Source organism: Penicilliopsis zonata (assembly GCF_001890105.1).
Source record: "Penicilliopsis zonata CBS 506.65 unplaced genomic scaffold ASPZOscaffold_1, whole genome shotgun sequence".
NCBI lineage: Eukaryota > Fungi > Ascomycota > Eurotiomycetes > Eurotiales > Aspergillaceae > Penicilliopsis > Penicilliopsis zonata.
The window spans coordinates 166500-182881 of record NW_019208911.1 but is presented as its reverse complement, the minus strand read 5'-3'; the positions used below and the strand labels follow the sequence as shown (position 1 = coordinate 182881).

Genomic DNA, 16382 nt, shown 5'->3' with positions numbered 1-16382 from the left:
GATGTGGTCATACATGAACAGGAAGAGGTGAAAGATGTGGTCAAAGAAGAGCAAGAGGAGGTGAAGGAGAAAACTTTCGAGAAGCCCACGGGGTCCCGAGTGTCTTGGGGCGAGCACCAAACCCATGAATATGAGGTTCCGTCCCCTGCCTCGGAGAGCGGCTCGTTCTATCACGAGCAAAGTCAACGTGATGTTGATGAGAGCCTCGAGTACACGGGCTACTCGTACATCACGGACGTTGCTGCTGCTCCCGAGCCCGCTCCAGTTCCTTCACCCCCAATGACCCGTGAATCCTTCCGTACAACCGGCCACGGAATCGACCTGGAATTTGCAGCCACCGTTGCTGCCGCGACGGCAGCAGCGGGCTTCGACGCTTCCATTGTGACAGATGATCCGATTTATCATACGCGCATGTCCCCGCCTGGATCGGAAGCCGAAGTGCCTCTCACCATTCTTCGTCACGACGAGCCCCATGGGTTTGTCGAGGGTGAAGTTGAGACCTCCGAAACAGACTCTGAACTAAAGCTTCGTCAGCGCAGCGATAGGGAAACTGAGGTTGAGGTCGTGTCGGAGGCCAGACCGGAGGCTGATCATGTCATCGAGGGTAGTCCGCTATATGCAGAGCCCGAGTCCATAACCTTGCTAGACAGTGAGGGCAAGTCGCAGCCTCCCCTGGTTGCTCAGGAGGTGATTGAGAAACTCAACGGACACAAGAGCTCCGACCACTACGAGGAGGAGACCAGCAAGACGACTGCTAGTCGTGCATTTGAGCTTACCCAGCAATTCGAGCAAGGGCCCCCTCCGTCGGTGACTAGATCTCTCCCTGGAACCAAATCCGAACAGGACTCTCGCTTCAGCTCCCCGGATGAAGGCGATGATGTCTTTGCCATGCCGGGTGGGTTTGATGCGGAGCTCGCTGACAAGACGGACAAGACCGAGCGCATCTACGATGACTCCTTTGAGAAAGTTTCTGCGGTTTCCGCCCCCGTAGATGCTCGCACAGAGGAGTATCTGTCGAGATCCAGGAAGTCACAGTCCGTTGACGAGTTCCGGAGCAAGGTTAGCGAAGAAACCGCGCTTGTGGAAACAACCGAGGCTGCTGCCGACACGGAAGAAAAGAAGAAACGACGCAAGAGGCGCTCGAAACGTGAAAGTGATGACTTCTCATCGACCATGCCAGACGATGATGTGCGATCCACGGCTACCGGTGTGGATGACGATGAGAAGCAGCGCCCCTCGGAGTCGCGCAGACACCATCGGCACCGCTCGACGCGAGAGAGCGGCGACTTCGAAGACGCCGTCTCGGTAACCACGACCTCGTCATCTGTCCGGACCTCCACGACGGAAGAGAAGCGCCGCAGCAGAGAAGAAAAGGACAGGTCCTCCTCATCTGGCAGCGGCTTCTTCACCAGTCTGTTCGGCTCCCGGGTCTCCGCCCCCGTGGAGAGCAGCAGCAGCCGGCGGTCCGCCTCGGTGGATAAGCGGTCATCCCGGGATGTTCAGTCGGAAGTAGGCGTCTCGGAGGAGTCCCGGCGTCGTCGCAAGAAGCGTTCCTCCCACCACCGCAGCTCGAGCCGTGCAGGCGAGCAAGCGCTGGAGGACCGCGCCCGCTCGGACCCGGAGAGCGACCAGTCCAACCGCTCGGATGGGGAGGTACAGGTGGAGGAGTACAAGGCGCATAGACAGCGCAGGGAGGAAAAGAGGCGCCAGCGGTACGGGGATATTGTGGAATCCGGTAGAGGAGGATCAGCAGAGAAGGTATCTTGACAGCAATCCTTTCCTTGCGCCCGTTTTGTCTTTTTCTTTTCTTTTTCTTTTCTCTCTCTTCCTCCTTTAGTCACAGTCCACTTGTATTTTTTTGGTTTGTTCTCTTTTATCTTTTACAGTGAGAAATGTATTATGACTTGTACTAAGCTTGGTTTTTTCTTTTGGTATAGGACGATCGACAACAAGAACCTTTTTTAGCGGAAAGCCCCGAGATGCTAGCAGCGGTCGACGATGATGACCGGCATGGTAAGCAGGATGATGACGGTGTTTCGGGGCTCCCTCTTCTTCCTCCCTCTTCTTCTTCGACAGGTGATGATGATGTCCTGGTTGTAGCTGCTGCAGTGGCATCGGGCTTGGGGCTGGGATTGGCGTTCGAGCACCATCAGCAGGAAAAGCATGAGCACCAGGAAGAGGAGGAGGAGGAGGAGGAGGAGGAGGGGCAGCAGCAGCAGCAGGAGCAGAGTGCCTTGGTCGCCTCTCCCTCAGATACTAACACCACTGAAGATCTGGAGAGGGAAAGACCACGTCGGTTAACCCTCACGCGGATACACGAGTCTCCCACCGCGGTGCCGTTGAACTTTCGCCGGCCGCCAACCTCTCCTGGCGTTCACCGCACCTCGCCCTCAAGGGACGGCGGGCCCTCGAGCTCGCCGGTCCAGCCAGGTGATTCTCCGAGTCAGACCCGCAAACCGCGTCCTAGCTCGACGGAGTTCCGGTTTTCGCGAGAATTCCGCCCCCTCTGGCTCGTGGAGCGCCATGCTCCGGGCAAGACCGAGTCGCAGCTGGAGGAGGAGGTGGAGGCCTTGCCCCCGCTGCCGTCAAGCGCGACCACGTCCCGGTCCACGTCGGTGGAAGACCTGACGGAGCTGCAAGATGCGGGTGTTCACAGCTGGGAGAAGGTGGACTTGAGCCATTCCTTTGTTGATGATGAGCGGCTTGGCAGACCTGCTAATTTGGACCTTTCTTCGGCCCAGTCTCATGCCACTGCCGTCCAAAACGATGACGTCCTGAGTTCTCAGCAGGTAACGCCCACGGCGGCGACCTTCGCCGCAAGCCATGAGACTGTCTTTGCAGAGACAATAGCCGCAGCGCACGCAGCTCGTCTGAAGAAGGAGCACCTCAAGTATGAGTTCCATTCACCATCGGAGCTTCTTCAGGATCTGGCAATCCATACCCCGCTACCTGTCTCTCCTTTGGAAGATCTTCCTTCCGTCGTGGGGTCCGCCGTCGGGGCCACTGATTCCAGCGAGGAGGAGGAGGAGAAGAAGAAGAAGAAGGAGGAGGAGGGGGAAGAAAAAACCTTTGAACTGGCTGAACAGGGCGAGAGCGACGACCTCTTGAAAACCCCGAAACTCCGTCCAACGACGACGACGCCGCCAGACTTCTCCCAGTCTGTGTCCGAGTATGAGTTCGTCACGCCCACTCAAATGACACCGACTGCGTCGACATCAGACCTCGACTCCTTTAAGAGAGCCGGAGAGGATCATGCCGGGTTCATGGGCATAGTCGATGCTGCAATTGCCGCGGCTGCAGAATCCCAAGATAGGGAGTCCAACGCTGCGACTCCCCGCGCTGCCAGATCGCCTGCGCTGCACTCGAATGCGGATGTCGTCTCATATACATCCCACGACGATGTCTTTGCCACACCTGTCTCGGAATTCGCACTCTCAGCCGATGAAGGTGCCGTCGATGAAACTCCTAGACCGCAATTATCTCCCCCGCAAGACTCCTCGGCATTCGCATCTATTGTTGACGCTGCTATCGTGGCAGCAGCAGCATCTCGTGTCGATGAGTTGAGACATGAGAGAACCACGGAGGTCGCAATTGATCCTGAAGAATCCCGTGAGACAGGATTAGCCATTGTCGAAGGTGATTTTATTCCTGCGGGTGCTCCTGTCGACACTCTTGTCAATGCCCAGGAATCTGCCGTTGATTCTCTTGTGGATGCTTCTGTCGATGCTCAGGAGTCTGCTGTCAATTCTTTTGTTGACGCTCCTGTTGACACTCCTGTTGACACTTCTGTTGACACTCCTGTTGATCCTCTTGTCGACGCTCAGGAGTCTGCTGTCGATTCTCTTGTCGAAGTCGAGGCTCATAAGTCCGAAATGGATGTCATTGAGAAAGATGAAGCTGCTTTTGTGGATGCTTCTGAGCACGCTACTGAAGCTCCGGTTGCTCTAGAGGCCGAGAAGATTGAGCCAGAAACCGTCGAGGCTGAAAAGGAAACTCTTGCAGTGGATGCCTCAGAATCCGTTATTCCCGCAGTTACAGAAACCCAATCAACCGAGATAGAGGCTGTCGGCACTGAAAAGGAATCGGGAGATCAGGAGAGCAGTACGGAGGTCGCAATTGACACCCAAGAATACCGTCAGACAGGAGTGGCTATATTCGAACCAGAGCTTGCTCCTGTCAATGCTCCCGTGGATGCTCTTTTGGATACTCGAGAGTCTGTTGTCGAAGTCGAGGCTCATAAGTCTGAAATACATGCCATCGAGAAGGATGAGGCTGCTGCTGTGGAAGTGTCTGAGCACGCCCTCGAGTCTTCGGTTGCTTTGGAACCCGAGCAGACTCAGTTTGAGATCGTCGACGCCGAGGAAGCTCTTCCAATGGATACTTCAGAGTCTACTGTCGACCTTGCAGTTCCCGCAGCTGAGTCAAATGAGGCAGAGGTTGTCGAGACTGAGGAAGCTGTGCAAACGGAAGCCTCGGAGCCTATTTTTGACCTTTCAGCTTCAGTAGCCGAGTCAAAAGGGACAGAGACTGTAGACACTGAGGGAATTGTTCAAAGAGAAGCTTCAGAATCTGCCATTGATCTTGCAGTTCTGGCAGCCGAGTCAAAAGATGTCGAAGCTGTCGACGCCAAGGAAGCTGTTCAAGGGGAAGCCTCGGAGTCTGTTGTTGAACTTCCAGTTTCAGCAGCCGAGTCAACAGAGGCAGAGGTTGTCGATACTGGGAAAGAAACTCTTCTAATGGATGCCTCACAACCCATCGTTGATCCCGCAATTTCTACAGCCCCGTCAACTACTGAAGTAGAGGCTGTCGACAGCGTGGAAAGTTTCTCAGTGGAAGTCTCTGGATCTACTGTTGAGTCTGCAGGTCTAACAACCCAGTCAACTACTGAAGTAGAGGCTGTCAGCACCGAGAAGGAGGCTTTTTCATCAGATGCCTCGGAATCTATTGTCGACCTTACAGTTGCAGCAGCCGAGTCAATAGAGGCAGAGGTTGTCGACACTGGGAAGGAAGCTCTTCTAGTGGATGCATCAGAATCGATTGTTGAGCCCACAGTTCCAGCAGTCCATTCCACAGAGGTCGAGGCTATTGATGCTGAAAAAGAAACTCTTCTAGCGGATGCCTCGGAATCTAAGGCTGATCTTTCACTCCCTGCAGCCCAGTCAACTGAGGCGGAGGTTTTTGACAGTGAAAAGGAAGCTCTTCCAACGAAAGTTTCAGAATCCATCGACCTTGTAGCTCAAGAAATCTGGTCAACTGAGGCAGATGCTGTCGATGAGGGCAAAGACGATTATGTTTTTGTGGAAGCCCAGGAGCCTGCTACCGAGTCTTCTGCTGTCCAGGAGCATCAGGCGATGGAGTCTGGTACCTTTGAAAAAGAGGAGGATTCTGCTTTCATGGCCATCTCGGAGCCCCCTACTGATTCTGTTGCTGCCCAAGAAGAATCTCGTCAGACTGAAGCAGACGTCGTTGAAGCTGAGAAGATAGAGCTCGCTTTATTGGATGCCTCTGGGTCTCCTCCTGAAGCTTCTGTTGTCCAAGAACCCCAAACTGAGGCAGAACTTGCCATGGAAGAGGAGACGGCAATCGAAACTGTGGAAAATGATACCTATGCCCATGGGTCCCATACTGAAGTCTTGGATGTCCAAGAACTTCAGACCGAAGCAGACGCCGTTCGAGCCGACAAGGGAGATCTTGCTTTACTGGATACCCCTACGTCTCTTACCGGAGCTCCAGCTGTCCAAGAACTTCAGACTGAAGCGGACGCTGTTGAAGCTGACAAGACAGAGCTTGCTTTATCGAATACCCCTGGGTCCCATACCGAGGCTCCACCTGTCCAAGAACTTCAAACTGAGGCAGAAGTCGCCATGGAAGAGAAGGCAGCAATCGAGGCTGCAGATGTTGACATTCATGCCTCTGGGTACCTTACTGAAGCCCCGACTGTTCAAGAACTTCAGACCGAAGCTAGTGTCGCTGAGGAAGAGAAGACGGCAATCGAAGGTATGGACAGTGAAGCTTTACGGCTTATGCCCGACGATGGTCCAGAAGCCACGGTCCTTGAGACAGCAAACGAGCTTGCACAAGAGCCTCCGACCGATGTCTCTTCTCCAGTTCCTTCCTTGTCTAAAAAGAAGAAAAAGAAGAAGAAGAAGGAACAGAGTATTGACTCAAGTGTTTCACAGTCTGGCTCTTCGGGAGAGGCGCTCACTACGGAGCATGTTGGCGCTAATACCGAAGTCGTATCACTGGTTTCTGAAACAGCCATCACTGAACAAGCGAATAAAGTTGCTCTCGAATCAGAGCCACTGACAACCTTTGAGCCAACTGTTACTGGACAGAGTGATATGATAACTACTGTTGAACCACAGATGGTGCCGGAGCCAACCATCACTGAACAGGCGGATACGACTGCCATCGAAGCCGAACCCCTGGCAACTTCCGAATCAACAAATGCTGAACAAAGTGATGTGATAACTACTGTTGAAGAACAGACGGTGCCTGAACCAGCCATAACCGAACAAGCGGATACGACTGCTGTCGAAGGAGCCGGCGAGGCACAGCCTGATCCAGATTTGACCATTGCCGAACCGATTTCTACAGCTGCTTCCGAGGAAGAACCGCCAATTGTTTTCGAAGAACGGGAAACGACTGAGGCTGCAGTAGAAGAAGCTACTGTTCTTCCCTCTGCTACAGAGCCAGTTTCCGAATCCTCCGAAGTGAGCAAAGAGGCAGAACTGCAAACAACTTCAACACCCGTCGTTGAGGTAGAAGAAGGGTCAGCACCTGCAGCCTCTAAAAAAGCCAAGCGTGACAAGAAGAAGAAAAACCGCAAGAATAAGGGGCCAGAAGATCTGACAGAGGAAGCCGGCGAGGCGTCGCTTTTGCAAGAACCTACCGAAGATAACATCCAGACGCAAAGTCCTGAATTGCCAGAAGCATCAGCGCAGCTTGAGAGCAAGATCACTGAGGTCAACCAGGAGACAGCTTTCTCTGCAGAAGAACAAAATGTAGCAGCTACTTTCGACGAGAGTATTCAAGCACCTACTGAAGCGATTCCCGAGAAAGAACCCCTTTCAACTTCCACAAACAAGCAGGATGCGGCAGAAGTTTCGGCTCAAGAGGGCCAAAGTATGGACGCTCGGCCTGTGGATCAGTCAGATACACTGGCTCAAGGACTAGTTGATTCGAATGAAACTAGTACACAACTTCCCGAAGTCAATCCTGCGGAGGCCACAGAAGATATCACAGAGACGAAGGATCTCAGTACGGTGCTCGAAGTCACGGAATCTCAGGACGGGATGAGAGAAGAGGCCCAGGAATTGGAAGACAGCGCTCCTGCCCCCGAGCCTTCTCGCGATGAATTGCAGGCAGAAGAATTTGAGCCGTCATCCCCATCTGGCCCGGCCGCCGATCTCGCCAATGCAGAAGTGGTTTCTCAGCCTGCTCTGGAACAAAAAGAGGACATTGTTACCGCTCCGGTCCAACCAGAGCCTGAAGTTCCTGTCTCCCGCAAGAACAGCAAGAAAGCCAAGAAGAACAAGAAAAAGAACAAGTCTGTCTCGGAGGAGAAGCCCGAATCTGAACAACTTCCTGATGCAAACGAACCCGCTGAAGAGAAAACCGAGACAATCGTGGCAGACACAATCGTTGAAAGCCAGAATCTCGGAGCGGGCCCTTCTACCGATCTTCCCGAACAGATAGCGATGCCTGCTGAACCAATTGACCCAGACGCGGTAGAGGATACCATTTCTGCTCAAGAAATCGATTCGCACCCTGTGGACGTGCCTACTGCCGAGCCAGAAGAATCACAGGAAATTGGCGCCGAGGAAGCTTACGAGGGAAAATCCAAGAAGGGGAAGAAGTCGAAGAAATCTCGCAAGTCCCTTGTTTCCCTTTCTGAACCGCAACCAGAGTCTTCGTTGGATCCTGTGCCTGTGCCTGAGATTGCGCCTGAATCCGTATCCGTGCCTGAAGATGGATCAGAACAGCCTATCCCCAAGGATGCAACCGATGAACAAGCCCCACAAACAAGCGGTGAGACGCCTGTGGATACAGTCAACAGCGATAAAATACCCGAGGAGAGAGTTGTTCATGATGACTCCTCAGCGCTGGAGGTTATAACCCCAGTCCCAGCTGAGCTAAGCGATGAGACAAAAGGACCCGGGGAGGGCGCTGAATCCACTGGTGATGTCTCACTCGCGCCCGAGCAGCCGGAACCTGACGCTGAATCTCAAGTTGCAGTCATGAGTGATGCTCCGACAATTGAAGACAGTGCAAAGGAAGCCATAGAGCAACCCGTTTTATCCGCACCTTCCGATGTGGCTGCCGGCGAGACTTCTCTGGAGGTGGAGGTTCCAGGAACGAAAGAGCCAGATGTTCCCCAGGATCTAGAAGAAAAGCCTACTACCGAAGTCAATTCAGAAGTGCAACAGGAGGAAGAGCCTGATGTTCCAATGACCAAGGCCCAGAAGCGAAAGGCCAAAAAAGACAAGAAGAAGCGCCAATCTGCTGTGCCGGAAGAACCGCTCAAAGAAGAGGAAAATGACCCCGTTGCTGGACCAGCGGAGGAGGTTTTGTCCAGCTCCGTCGAGCCGCCAAAAGAGGAGAAAAACGAGCTCTTTAGTAAACCAGCGGAGGAGAGTTTGTCTAACGCCATCGAACCGCCCAAAGAGGAGAAAAATGAACATGTTACCGAACCAGCAGAGGAGCTTTTGCCCAGCGCTGTTGACCCGGTTGCCGAAATAGCTTCTTCAGAGGACCTCGTTGCCACTGAAGCACCAGCCAAGGAAGAAACAGCTTCAGCTGGAGATGTCTTGACCGAAAATACCGAGACTGTGGAAGAACCATCAACTGAGCAGAATCAAGAGATTGTCGAGGAGTCGCAGCCTGCCGAGTCGAAAAAGTCCAAGAAGAACAAAAAGAAAAAGAAGAAGCAGCAGCAGTCTGCCTCCTCTGATGCTCAGCAGCCTGCTATTCCTTCTACTGAGGATCAAATCATTGAGCTTTCCTCGGAGACTATGGTAGCAACAGAAGCCAGCACAGAAGAGCCGATTGCCCCTCCTGAAGATGTCGAAAATCCGGTGGAGGTAGCGTCTGAAGATACTTCCAAGCCTGTGCTCGCCTCTGAAGAGCCTGCCACTGATACAGGTGAGCCTAAGTCCAATCTTGACGATACTGAAAGGTCGGTGGAGACGACATTCGATGCCGCTGGACTTGATCCCGCCCCTGAAGAGCCTACTGCTGCTACCGTCGAACTTGCTTCCCATCTTGACGATCAGGCAGTGGAAGAATCTTTGGATGCTCCGGGACCTGAGCCTGCTCTTGAGGAGCAGAGTACCACTGCCGGTGAACTTGATGTCAGTTCTGAAGACATCAAACAGGCGACTGAGCAAGCTTCGGATGTAGTTGTACCCGCACCAGCTTCGGAAAGATCTATTGCTACTAGCGAACCTACCGCTAGCCCTGAGGATGCTCAAAAATCAACGGAGACAGCACTTGATGCTCTCGAATCTGAAGTCACCCACGACGAGTCCCATGCCCCTACCGTTGAAGCGACTGTCAATCTTGAGGATACCGACAAGCCGCTAGAGGTCTCGCTGGACACGCCTGAACCTGAGCCTGACAATGAAAGTGCGACAATGGAAGGCAATGTCGAAGAGGCGCAGCCTGCTGTGTCTAAGAAGGCCAAGAAAGTCAAGAAGAAGAAACGCCAGTCTCTTATGTTGGAGAGTGAACAACCTGCTTCTTCTGCCACAGAGGAACAGACACCTGAACCTGCTACCGAGGAGGTACCTGACTCGGTTGGCAACGATAAGGAGACGATGGCCGCTACAGACGATATTGAGCCTCCATCAAACGCAGCTGAGCTACCTATTGTCGAGAATGAGGTAGTGGAGACCGAGGCGGTTCAGGCTGACGAGGTCGCGACTCCTGTTGAAGAAGAAGCCCCGGAAGCGTCATCCGTGACCTCTAAGAAGAAGGCAAAGAAAGACAAGAAAAAGCGCAAGGCTCTTCTGTCCCAAAGCGAGGCTTCTTCACCACCGACAGAAGAACCGGTGGCCCCCGCTACCGAAGCTGAACTTGCCCCGGAGCAGACTGTTGCTATGAAACAGGAAGCAGATGGTATCCAGGGAAATCAAGGTGATGCCCGGATTTCTATTCCCGATGATTCACAGGTGGCCGGAACGAAGGAGGAGGAGCTGAAAGAAGAACAACAATCTGGAAATCGAGTTGACAAAGTCCCCTCTGCTGGCATCGAACAGACAGAAGCCACTGAGACGTCCCAGGAAGAATTAGCAACCGACTTCAGGGATACGGAAGGTAGTGTATCTGTGACGCAGGAGCCGGAGGCCGAGAACGGGCAGGAGGTTCTTGAGACTATCAATGCAAACCCTCCGATAGTACCGGCAGATGTGCTGGACTCACCAAAGGAAATAGAAATGGAGGCGCTAGAAGACGTTAGCAGGTCAATGGAGCTGATCGAAGTTCCTACAAGCATCGAATCTACAGCGGAAGACAAGCCAACGGAATCGACAACAGAAACCGCTCCTGGTTTTGATATCAATGAAACACCAGAGCTAGTCAATGATACCATCGTTGCTGAGCCTCAAGAGCCTGCCATCGCCGAATCCGAGCCCAAGGAGCCGACCGCTGAGCCTGAGGCTGAGCCAACCACTTCAGAGTCGAAGAAAGACAAGAAGAAGAAAAAGAAGAAGCGGAAGACTCTCGAAGCGGCCGAGGAGGCACCAATTATTGCTCCGGAACCGATCAACGAGACCCCAGAACAATCGGATTCTCAGCGAGACAGCCAGGACATCGAGCAGCCGGCCGTTACCGACACGGAAAAAATGGACGAAGCTGCTTTTCCACCCGAAGAACAGCTAGCGGAAGAGACAGAAAATAACGGCGAAGTGGCGCTGACTGGTAAGGCCAAGAGGAAGGCAAAGAAAGACAAGAAACGACAGTCCAAAGCCCTAGAGACCGAGAACGAAGGCGAAGCCGTCACTTCCCCGAACGTCGATCCACCACAAGACCCTGCAGACGCCGCTGATATGCCCGTGGAAACTTCCTTTGTCGAGCCTACCGTCGATGCCGAGAGAAATAAACTCCTCGCTGAGGCAACGGGCCCCGAGTCAGAGACAAAGCCGGTTTCACCTGCTGGAGATGACGGTAAAGATAATCGGTCCCACGACAACGAAACAGTCGACACGAAACGAGATGAATTGCTTTGGACTGATGAGATGATATCGCAGGTAGAGCCACAGCAAAGAGAGTCTCCACCCACTTCTCCTCCGTCTTTCAACTCTAAACATGTCGCTGTCGACCTGCCCGAACCGACTTCCACATCCATCGCCGAATTACCTGTCGAATCTGCCGGGCCACAGCCAATAACGTCAAACCTGGCAGATGCCACTTTTACAGTTAACCAAGCGGCAGTTTCGGAAGAGGTCGAGATTGCTCCAGAAAGTGAAATCAACACTGGAGCTTTTGGAGAGACGAAGAAAGAGCTGGAGTCGCACGAAGAAGAGGTGGCAGCGGAAGAGGTATCGGACGAGATGATGGGTACAAACGAAGATACTACAGTCCAACGCGAGGAGGGGACTGAATCGACCTCAAGGGCGCTCATTCCGGTCGACGAAGAGCTTTCAGTAGAGGCTACGAACAAAAGTCTACAAGACACACTGCTTCCTACAACTTCTGCCCAGTCCAAGAAAAAAGAAAAGAAGCAGAAAAGAAAACAGCAAGCCGAGACAGAAACCCAAGAGGAAGCCGAAGTGATTCAAGTTCCCGGCGACCAGCAAGAAGAAGGCTCTGACGAGCCTCCAAGTATTCGCGAGGCGGAAGCAGAATCTGTCACCGTCGCCCAGCTTGTCGAAAACGTGCCTGCTACAGAAGAAAAGGCAGAAGCCGCAGCAGTACTGGCAGACCCTGTCCCTGAACAAATTTCAGAAGAGCCGATGGTATCAAGAAGAAAGAGCAAAAAGGACAAGAAAAAGAAGAAAAAGGGTCTTGCCCTCATCCAGGAGACGGAGGAACCTCAGCCAGAAGCAACGGTTGATGAGACTCCTGCTCCTGCTGAGGGCCTGATGGCTATCGCACCGGTCGCGGACAATGTTTCTGAAACTGTACATCAAGTAGAAAAGGAAACGCTGGAGCAAGACAAGGAGATCCATGCTACAATCACAGCACCAACGGAGCCCAGCACCGAGACTGCCGAGGCCACGGAGAGCCTAGAGCAGGATGCTGTGCAGCCTTCTGAGGGAAAAGACTTCGAACCTATCCAACAGGAGGCTGCAGAGATGACAATAGAGCCGACCCTGCAAGCTGTCGAAGCTTTTGAGCAAGTTACTGTCGACAACTTGGCTGTCCAGACCGAGATAGCAGCTGAAGACGAGTCAGCTGAATGTCAAGCGGAGAACGAGGTGGAAGAGGATATGGTTATGAGGCATATTCAAGAAAAGGACGTGCAGTATTCTGTAGCAGCTACTGACAGAGAACCTGCAACTACAGTGGAGTTAGTTGAAGAGGAAGCAGAGAGTACGATAGAGCCTTTGAGTCGCAAAGGGTCTAAGAAAAATAAGAAAAAAGGGAAAAAGGAAAGGAAGCAGGAGTTGGAACGGCAGCCTACGGAGGAGGTGAAGGAGCCTTTTGTTCCTGTCGAGACTACAACTTCAGAGACCGAGATGCAGACCGAATCACCTGCCACAGAAAAGGAAATTATGCAGATATCTGGCGAGAAGGATGGGTCCAGTGAGGTGGTGAGGGAGGAATCTACGGGGGATGAGGAAGTCGTGCCAACCGAGCTACAAGGAAAGACTCCTGAGAAGGAAGATACGGCTGAGGAGCCAAAGTCGATGCCCACTATACCACGCAAGCTGTCGAAGAAGGAGAAGAGGAAGGCCAAGCGGCAATCGGCAATGGAAGTCGGACAGCCTGACGTTGAGATGGAATCCGGCGAACCCATGATCCCTGAACAAGCAGCAGAGGAATCATCTGCCACAGAGACCGGCACTTGGCTCAGAGACAGCGAGGAAAAAGCAGGGGATGTCATGGACATGTCCGTGCAGCCAAGTTTCCCTTCGGAGCAAGCAGCAGGGGAAGAATTCCCAGAGGTGCTGCCGTCTGTCGAGATCTCCGAGTCTCGACAGGACGACGACACATGGCCGTCCATTGACTGGGAGAAGACCAAGGCCGATGCCACCGATGGCCAATCCAACGAGACAATGTCCCCAGAGACACTGCCAGTAGCCTTTGAGCCTCCTATCGCCGAGTACGACGCGTCGGCCATCCCTGAAGCTCTTTCAGAGCGCGCACAATCCAGTACACCGGTGCAGTCCGTGATCCCAACGGACGAAAAGACAGTGCAACCTGGTGAGCTGGAAAGGGAGCCGACCGTCGCCGTCGCCGTCGCCACTCGTGAGCTTGAGTCTACGACGACATCCACGTCTACGCCAGAAATCGCAGCTGCCGAGATCGAGGGCCCTCCAGCCCTGAGCAAGCAGAGCCGTGTCGCCAACATATTCCCCGACTTGGAGCGTGGATCCTTCCGTCGACCAGCATCTAAACCGTCAGAAGAAGAGATTCCCGCCCAACTCCCAGGGTTGGCAAAAGATAGTGCCGAGGAAGAGACTGCAGCAGATCAGTCCGCGGATCGCGACATCGCGATCCCTGTCTCGGAGGCACCCTCTGCGGTCGAACAAGGACCCTCGGAGCATGCCGGTCAGGCAGGGATTGTGAGCAAGGCTGACGCCGAGGTGGTCAGCAGCAGCCCCAGCCACCGACTTCTTACCCCCAAGTCCTCCTTCTCTGACCTCCATCGGACCACGTCCATTGACGGACGGCACACGCACGACCCCACTCCATGGGCGCTTGAGGATGAGACCCTGGCCAAGCCCTCCCCAGCCTCTCCCTCCCCTCCACCACCAGCACAATCTCAGACACAACCACGGTCCCTCTTCGGCGGTCCCCCTGGCGATCCAGAGTCGGCCTCGCCGCCACGCACGCCGCTGCAGACGATCCGGGAGCAGGAACCGTCTGAGCGCACGCCTCGGCTGGAAGTACGACCAGAACACACCTTGCCCCGGCCTCGGACGCCCGTGAGGAAGTTCACCGACAACGCGCTCGACCGGCTCTCGTGGCCGACCTCGAGCAGAGACAACAGCCCTGGGAAGGACGACGGGCTGCGTGGCGATCGGCGGGCGGCTGGTCGCGATAGCAAAAATTACGATAACACGCACATTCTTCCCCCACCGGATCTGCCTGTCGAGAGCATCGCCTCGTCTTCTTCCTACGACCCCGTCACCGACAAGGGGAAGCGTCCGGTCCGGGGCATGGCTGACGTTTACGTGAGTTCAACTCATTTTATTTGATTCTAGTTTGTTGGTTTGTGCTTTTTTTTCTTTCTTTGATTTTCTTTTCTTTTCTTTTTTTCTTTTCACAAATGAAAAAGAAAGATAATAAATGGTCATTATAATCGTTTTGTTTATTTGTTTACTGACGTTGCTAGGAGGGATGGGGAGAAACCCCCCAGTCACCGCGGTCGCCCTCACGGCCCCCCAGTGTACGTCGTCGACAGAGTATGCAACACATGCAGGAATTGGAGACCCGATTAGATCAACTGGTGTCGGAGAATCGGTTACTGCAGGCGGCGCGCGAGGAGGCAGAGAAGAAGCTGCAGAAGACCAGTGTGGCCCGGCGCAAGAGCGATCAGGCGCTTAATGTGAGCGCGGCGGATCTGCGCAACCGGGAAGCGGAGGTGGAACAACTGCGTCGGTCGGTGGACTGGTTGCAGAAGGAGGTCTCGCGATTGACGGAGGAGAAGAACGGACTGGTGGCGAGCCAGGCGACGCTGGTCGCAGGCCATGAGCAAGAGCTGCAGGCGGCGCGCGAGGCCGCCGCACGCGAGGTCGAAGCGTTGCGAGCGCAACACAGCGAGCTGACGACCCGCGTGCACGAAACGATCCGGCGCGAGATTGACCAGGCGCTGACACCCAAGGACACGGAGCTCCGGCGTCTGCGGACGGAGCTGGCGAGCGCGCGCGACCAGGTGCAAGCGCTGCAGCAGCAGCTGGCCAGCAGTGGCGGCGTGGGTGATGCCCTCGTGTTCCATGACGAAGACTACTTTGACGCCGCGTGCCAGAAGCTCTGTGGCCACGTCCAGCAGTGGGTGTTGCGCTTCTCGAAGCACTCGGACCACCGGCGGTGCCGGATGCTCGGCGAGCTGCACGACGAGAAGATCGCCGACCGGTTCGACAACGCCCTGCTGGACGGCTCCGACGCGGACGCCTATCTGGCCGACCGGGTCCGACGACGCGACGTGTTCATGTCGGTGGTGATGACGATGGTGTGGGAGTATATCTTCACGCGGTACCTATTCGGCATGGACCGCGAGCAACGGCAGAAGCTCAAGGCCCTTGAGAAGCAACTGTCCGAAGTCGGGTCCCCGGCCGCGGTGCATCGCTGGCGGGCAACGACGCTGACCCTGCTGGCGCGGCGGCCGACCTTTGCGCGGCAGCGCGAGAGCGACACCGAAGCCGTCGCGCTGGAAATCTTTGCCACGCTCTCGCGCCTGCTGCCACCCCCCTCGGCCGTCGAGGCGCCCTTGCTCGAGTCCCTACGCAAGGTCCTACGCGTGGCGGTGACGCTGGCGATCGAGATGCGCACCCAGCTCGCCGAGTACATCATGTTGCCGCCGCTGCAGCCCGAGTACGACACCCATGGCGACCTGACGCGGCAAGTCCGGTTCAACGCGTCCCTGATGAACGAGCGCAGCGGCGCCACGACCTCCAACGAGGCCCTCGAGGCACAACACGCGGTCGTCCGCCTGGTCCTGTTCCCCCTCGTCGTCAAGAAGGGCAACGATCAAGGCCACGGCACCGAGGAGGTCGTCGTAACTCCGGCACAGGTCCTGATCGCGCGTCCAGAGCCGGACCGAATGACCCTCGACGCTGCCACCCGCTCAGTGCACAGCATCGCTCCCTCGTCCATGGGGGGGAGTATTGCCTAGCAAAACGCTGGTATGATGAGGCCGTGATATATAGACCATGACTTGACGATTCTGATGACTTGTGTTCCTTGTTATTGTTCCATTCTATTTGTTTTTCTTTCTTCCCTTCTTGTCTGTTGTCTATAACTACCCAAAAGGTCTTAACGAGTGATGATGTAATTTAGATAAATAATTTCATTTCAATTCTTCTACAAACTAGTTCAGGAAAACTGTTCAGGAAAACTGTTTACCTATTCTTCGTCTTATTCTGCTTCTATTCTTATTCTTTGCAGTATCCTGTTTTCGTTATCCACTTGATGACTTCATCCGTTTTCGACTTGCCCCCCCTCGTAACTTTCCCACACCTCCCGGCCTTGGACCTACTCAAGCTCCCTGACGC

The 16382-nt window shown here is 54.4% G+C and overlaps 2 protein-coding genes across 2 annotated transcripts; one reads left to right on the top strand and one right to left on the bottom strand.

Annotated features, from left to right (window-relative positions):
- Positions 1-1800: 1800 nt before the first annotated feature.
- On the bottom strand, positions 1801-2350 carry ASPZODRAFT_188101 (hypothetical protein). Its single transcript, XM_022727297.1, has one exon. It carries the CDS (start codon positions 2113-2115, stop codon positions 1834-1836), a length of 282 nt encoding a protein of 93 aa, XP_022585000.1. The 5' UTR covers positions 2116-2350; the 3' UTR covers positions 1801-1833.
- Positions 2351-14575: 12225 nt separating this feature from the next.
- On the top strand, positions 14576-16003 carry ASPZODRAFT_55555 (hypothetical protein; the record flags this gene model as incomplete). Its single annotated transcript, XM_022728549.1, has 1 exon — positions 14576-16003. One exon carries the CDS (start codon positions 14576-14578, stop codon positions 16001-16003), a length of 1428 nt encoding a protein of 475 aa, XP_022584999.1.
- Between the last annotated feature and the right edge of the window lie 379 nt (positions 16004-16382).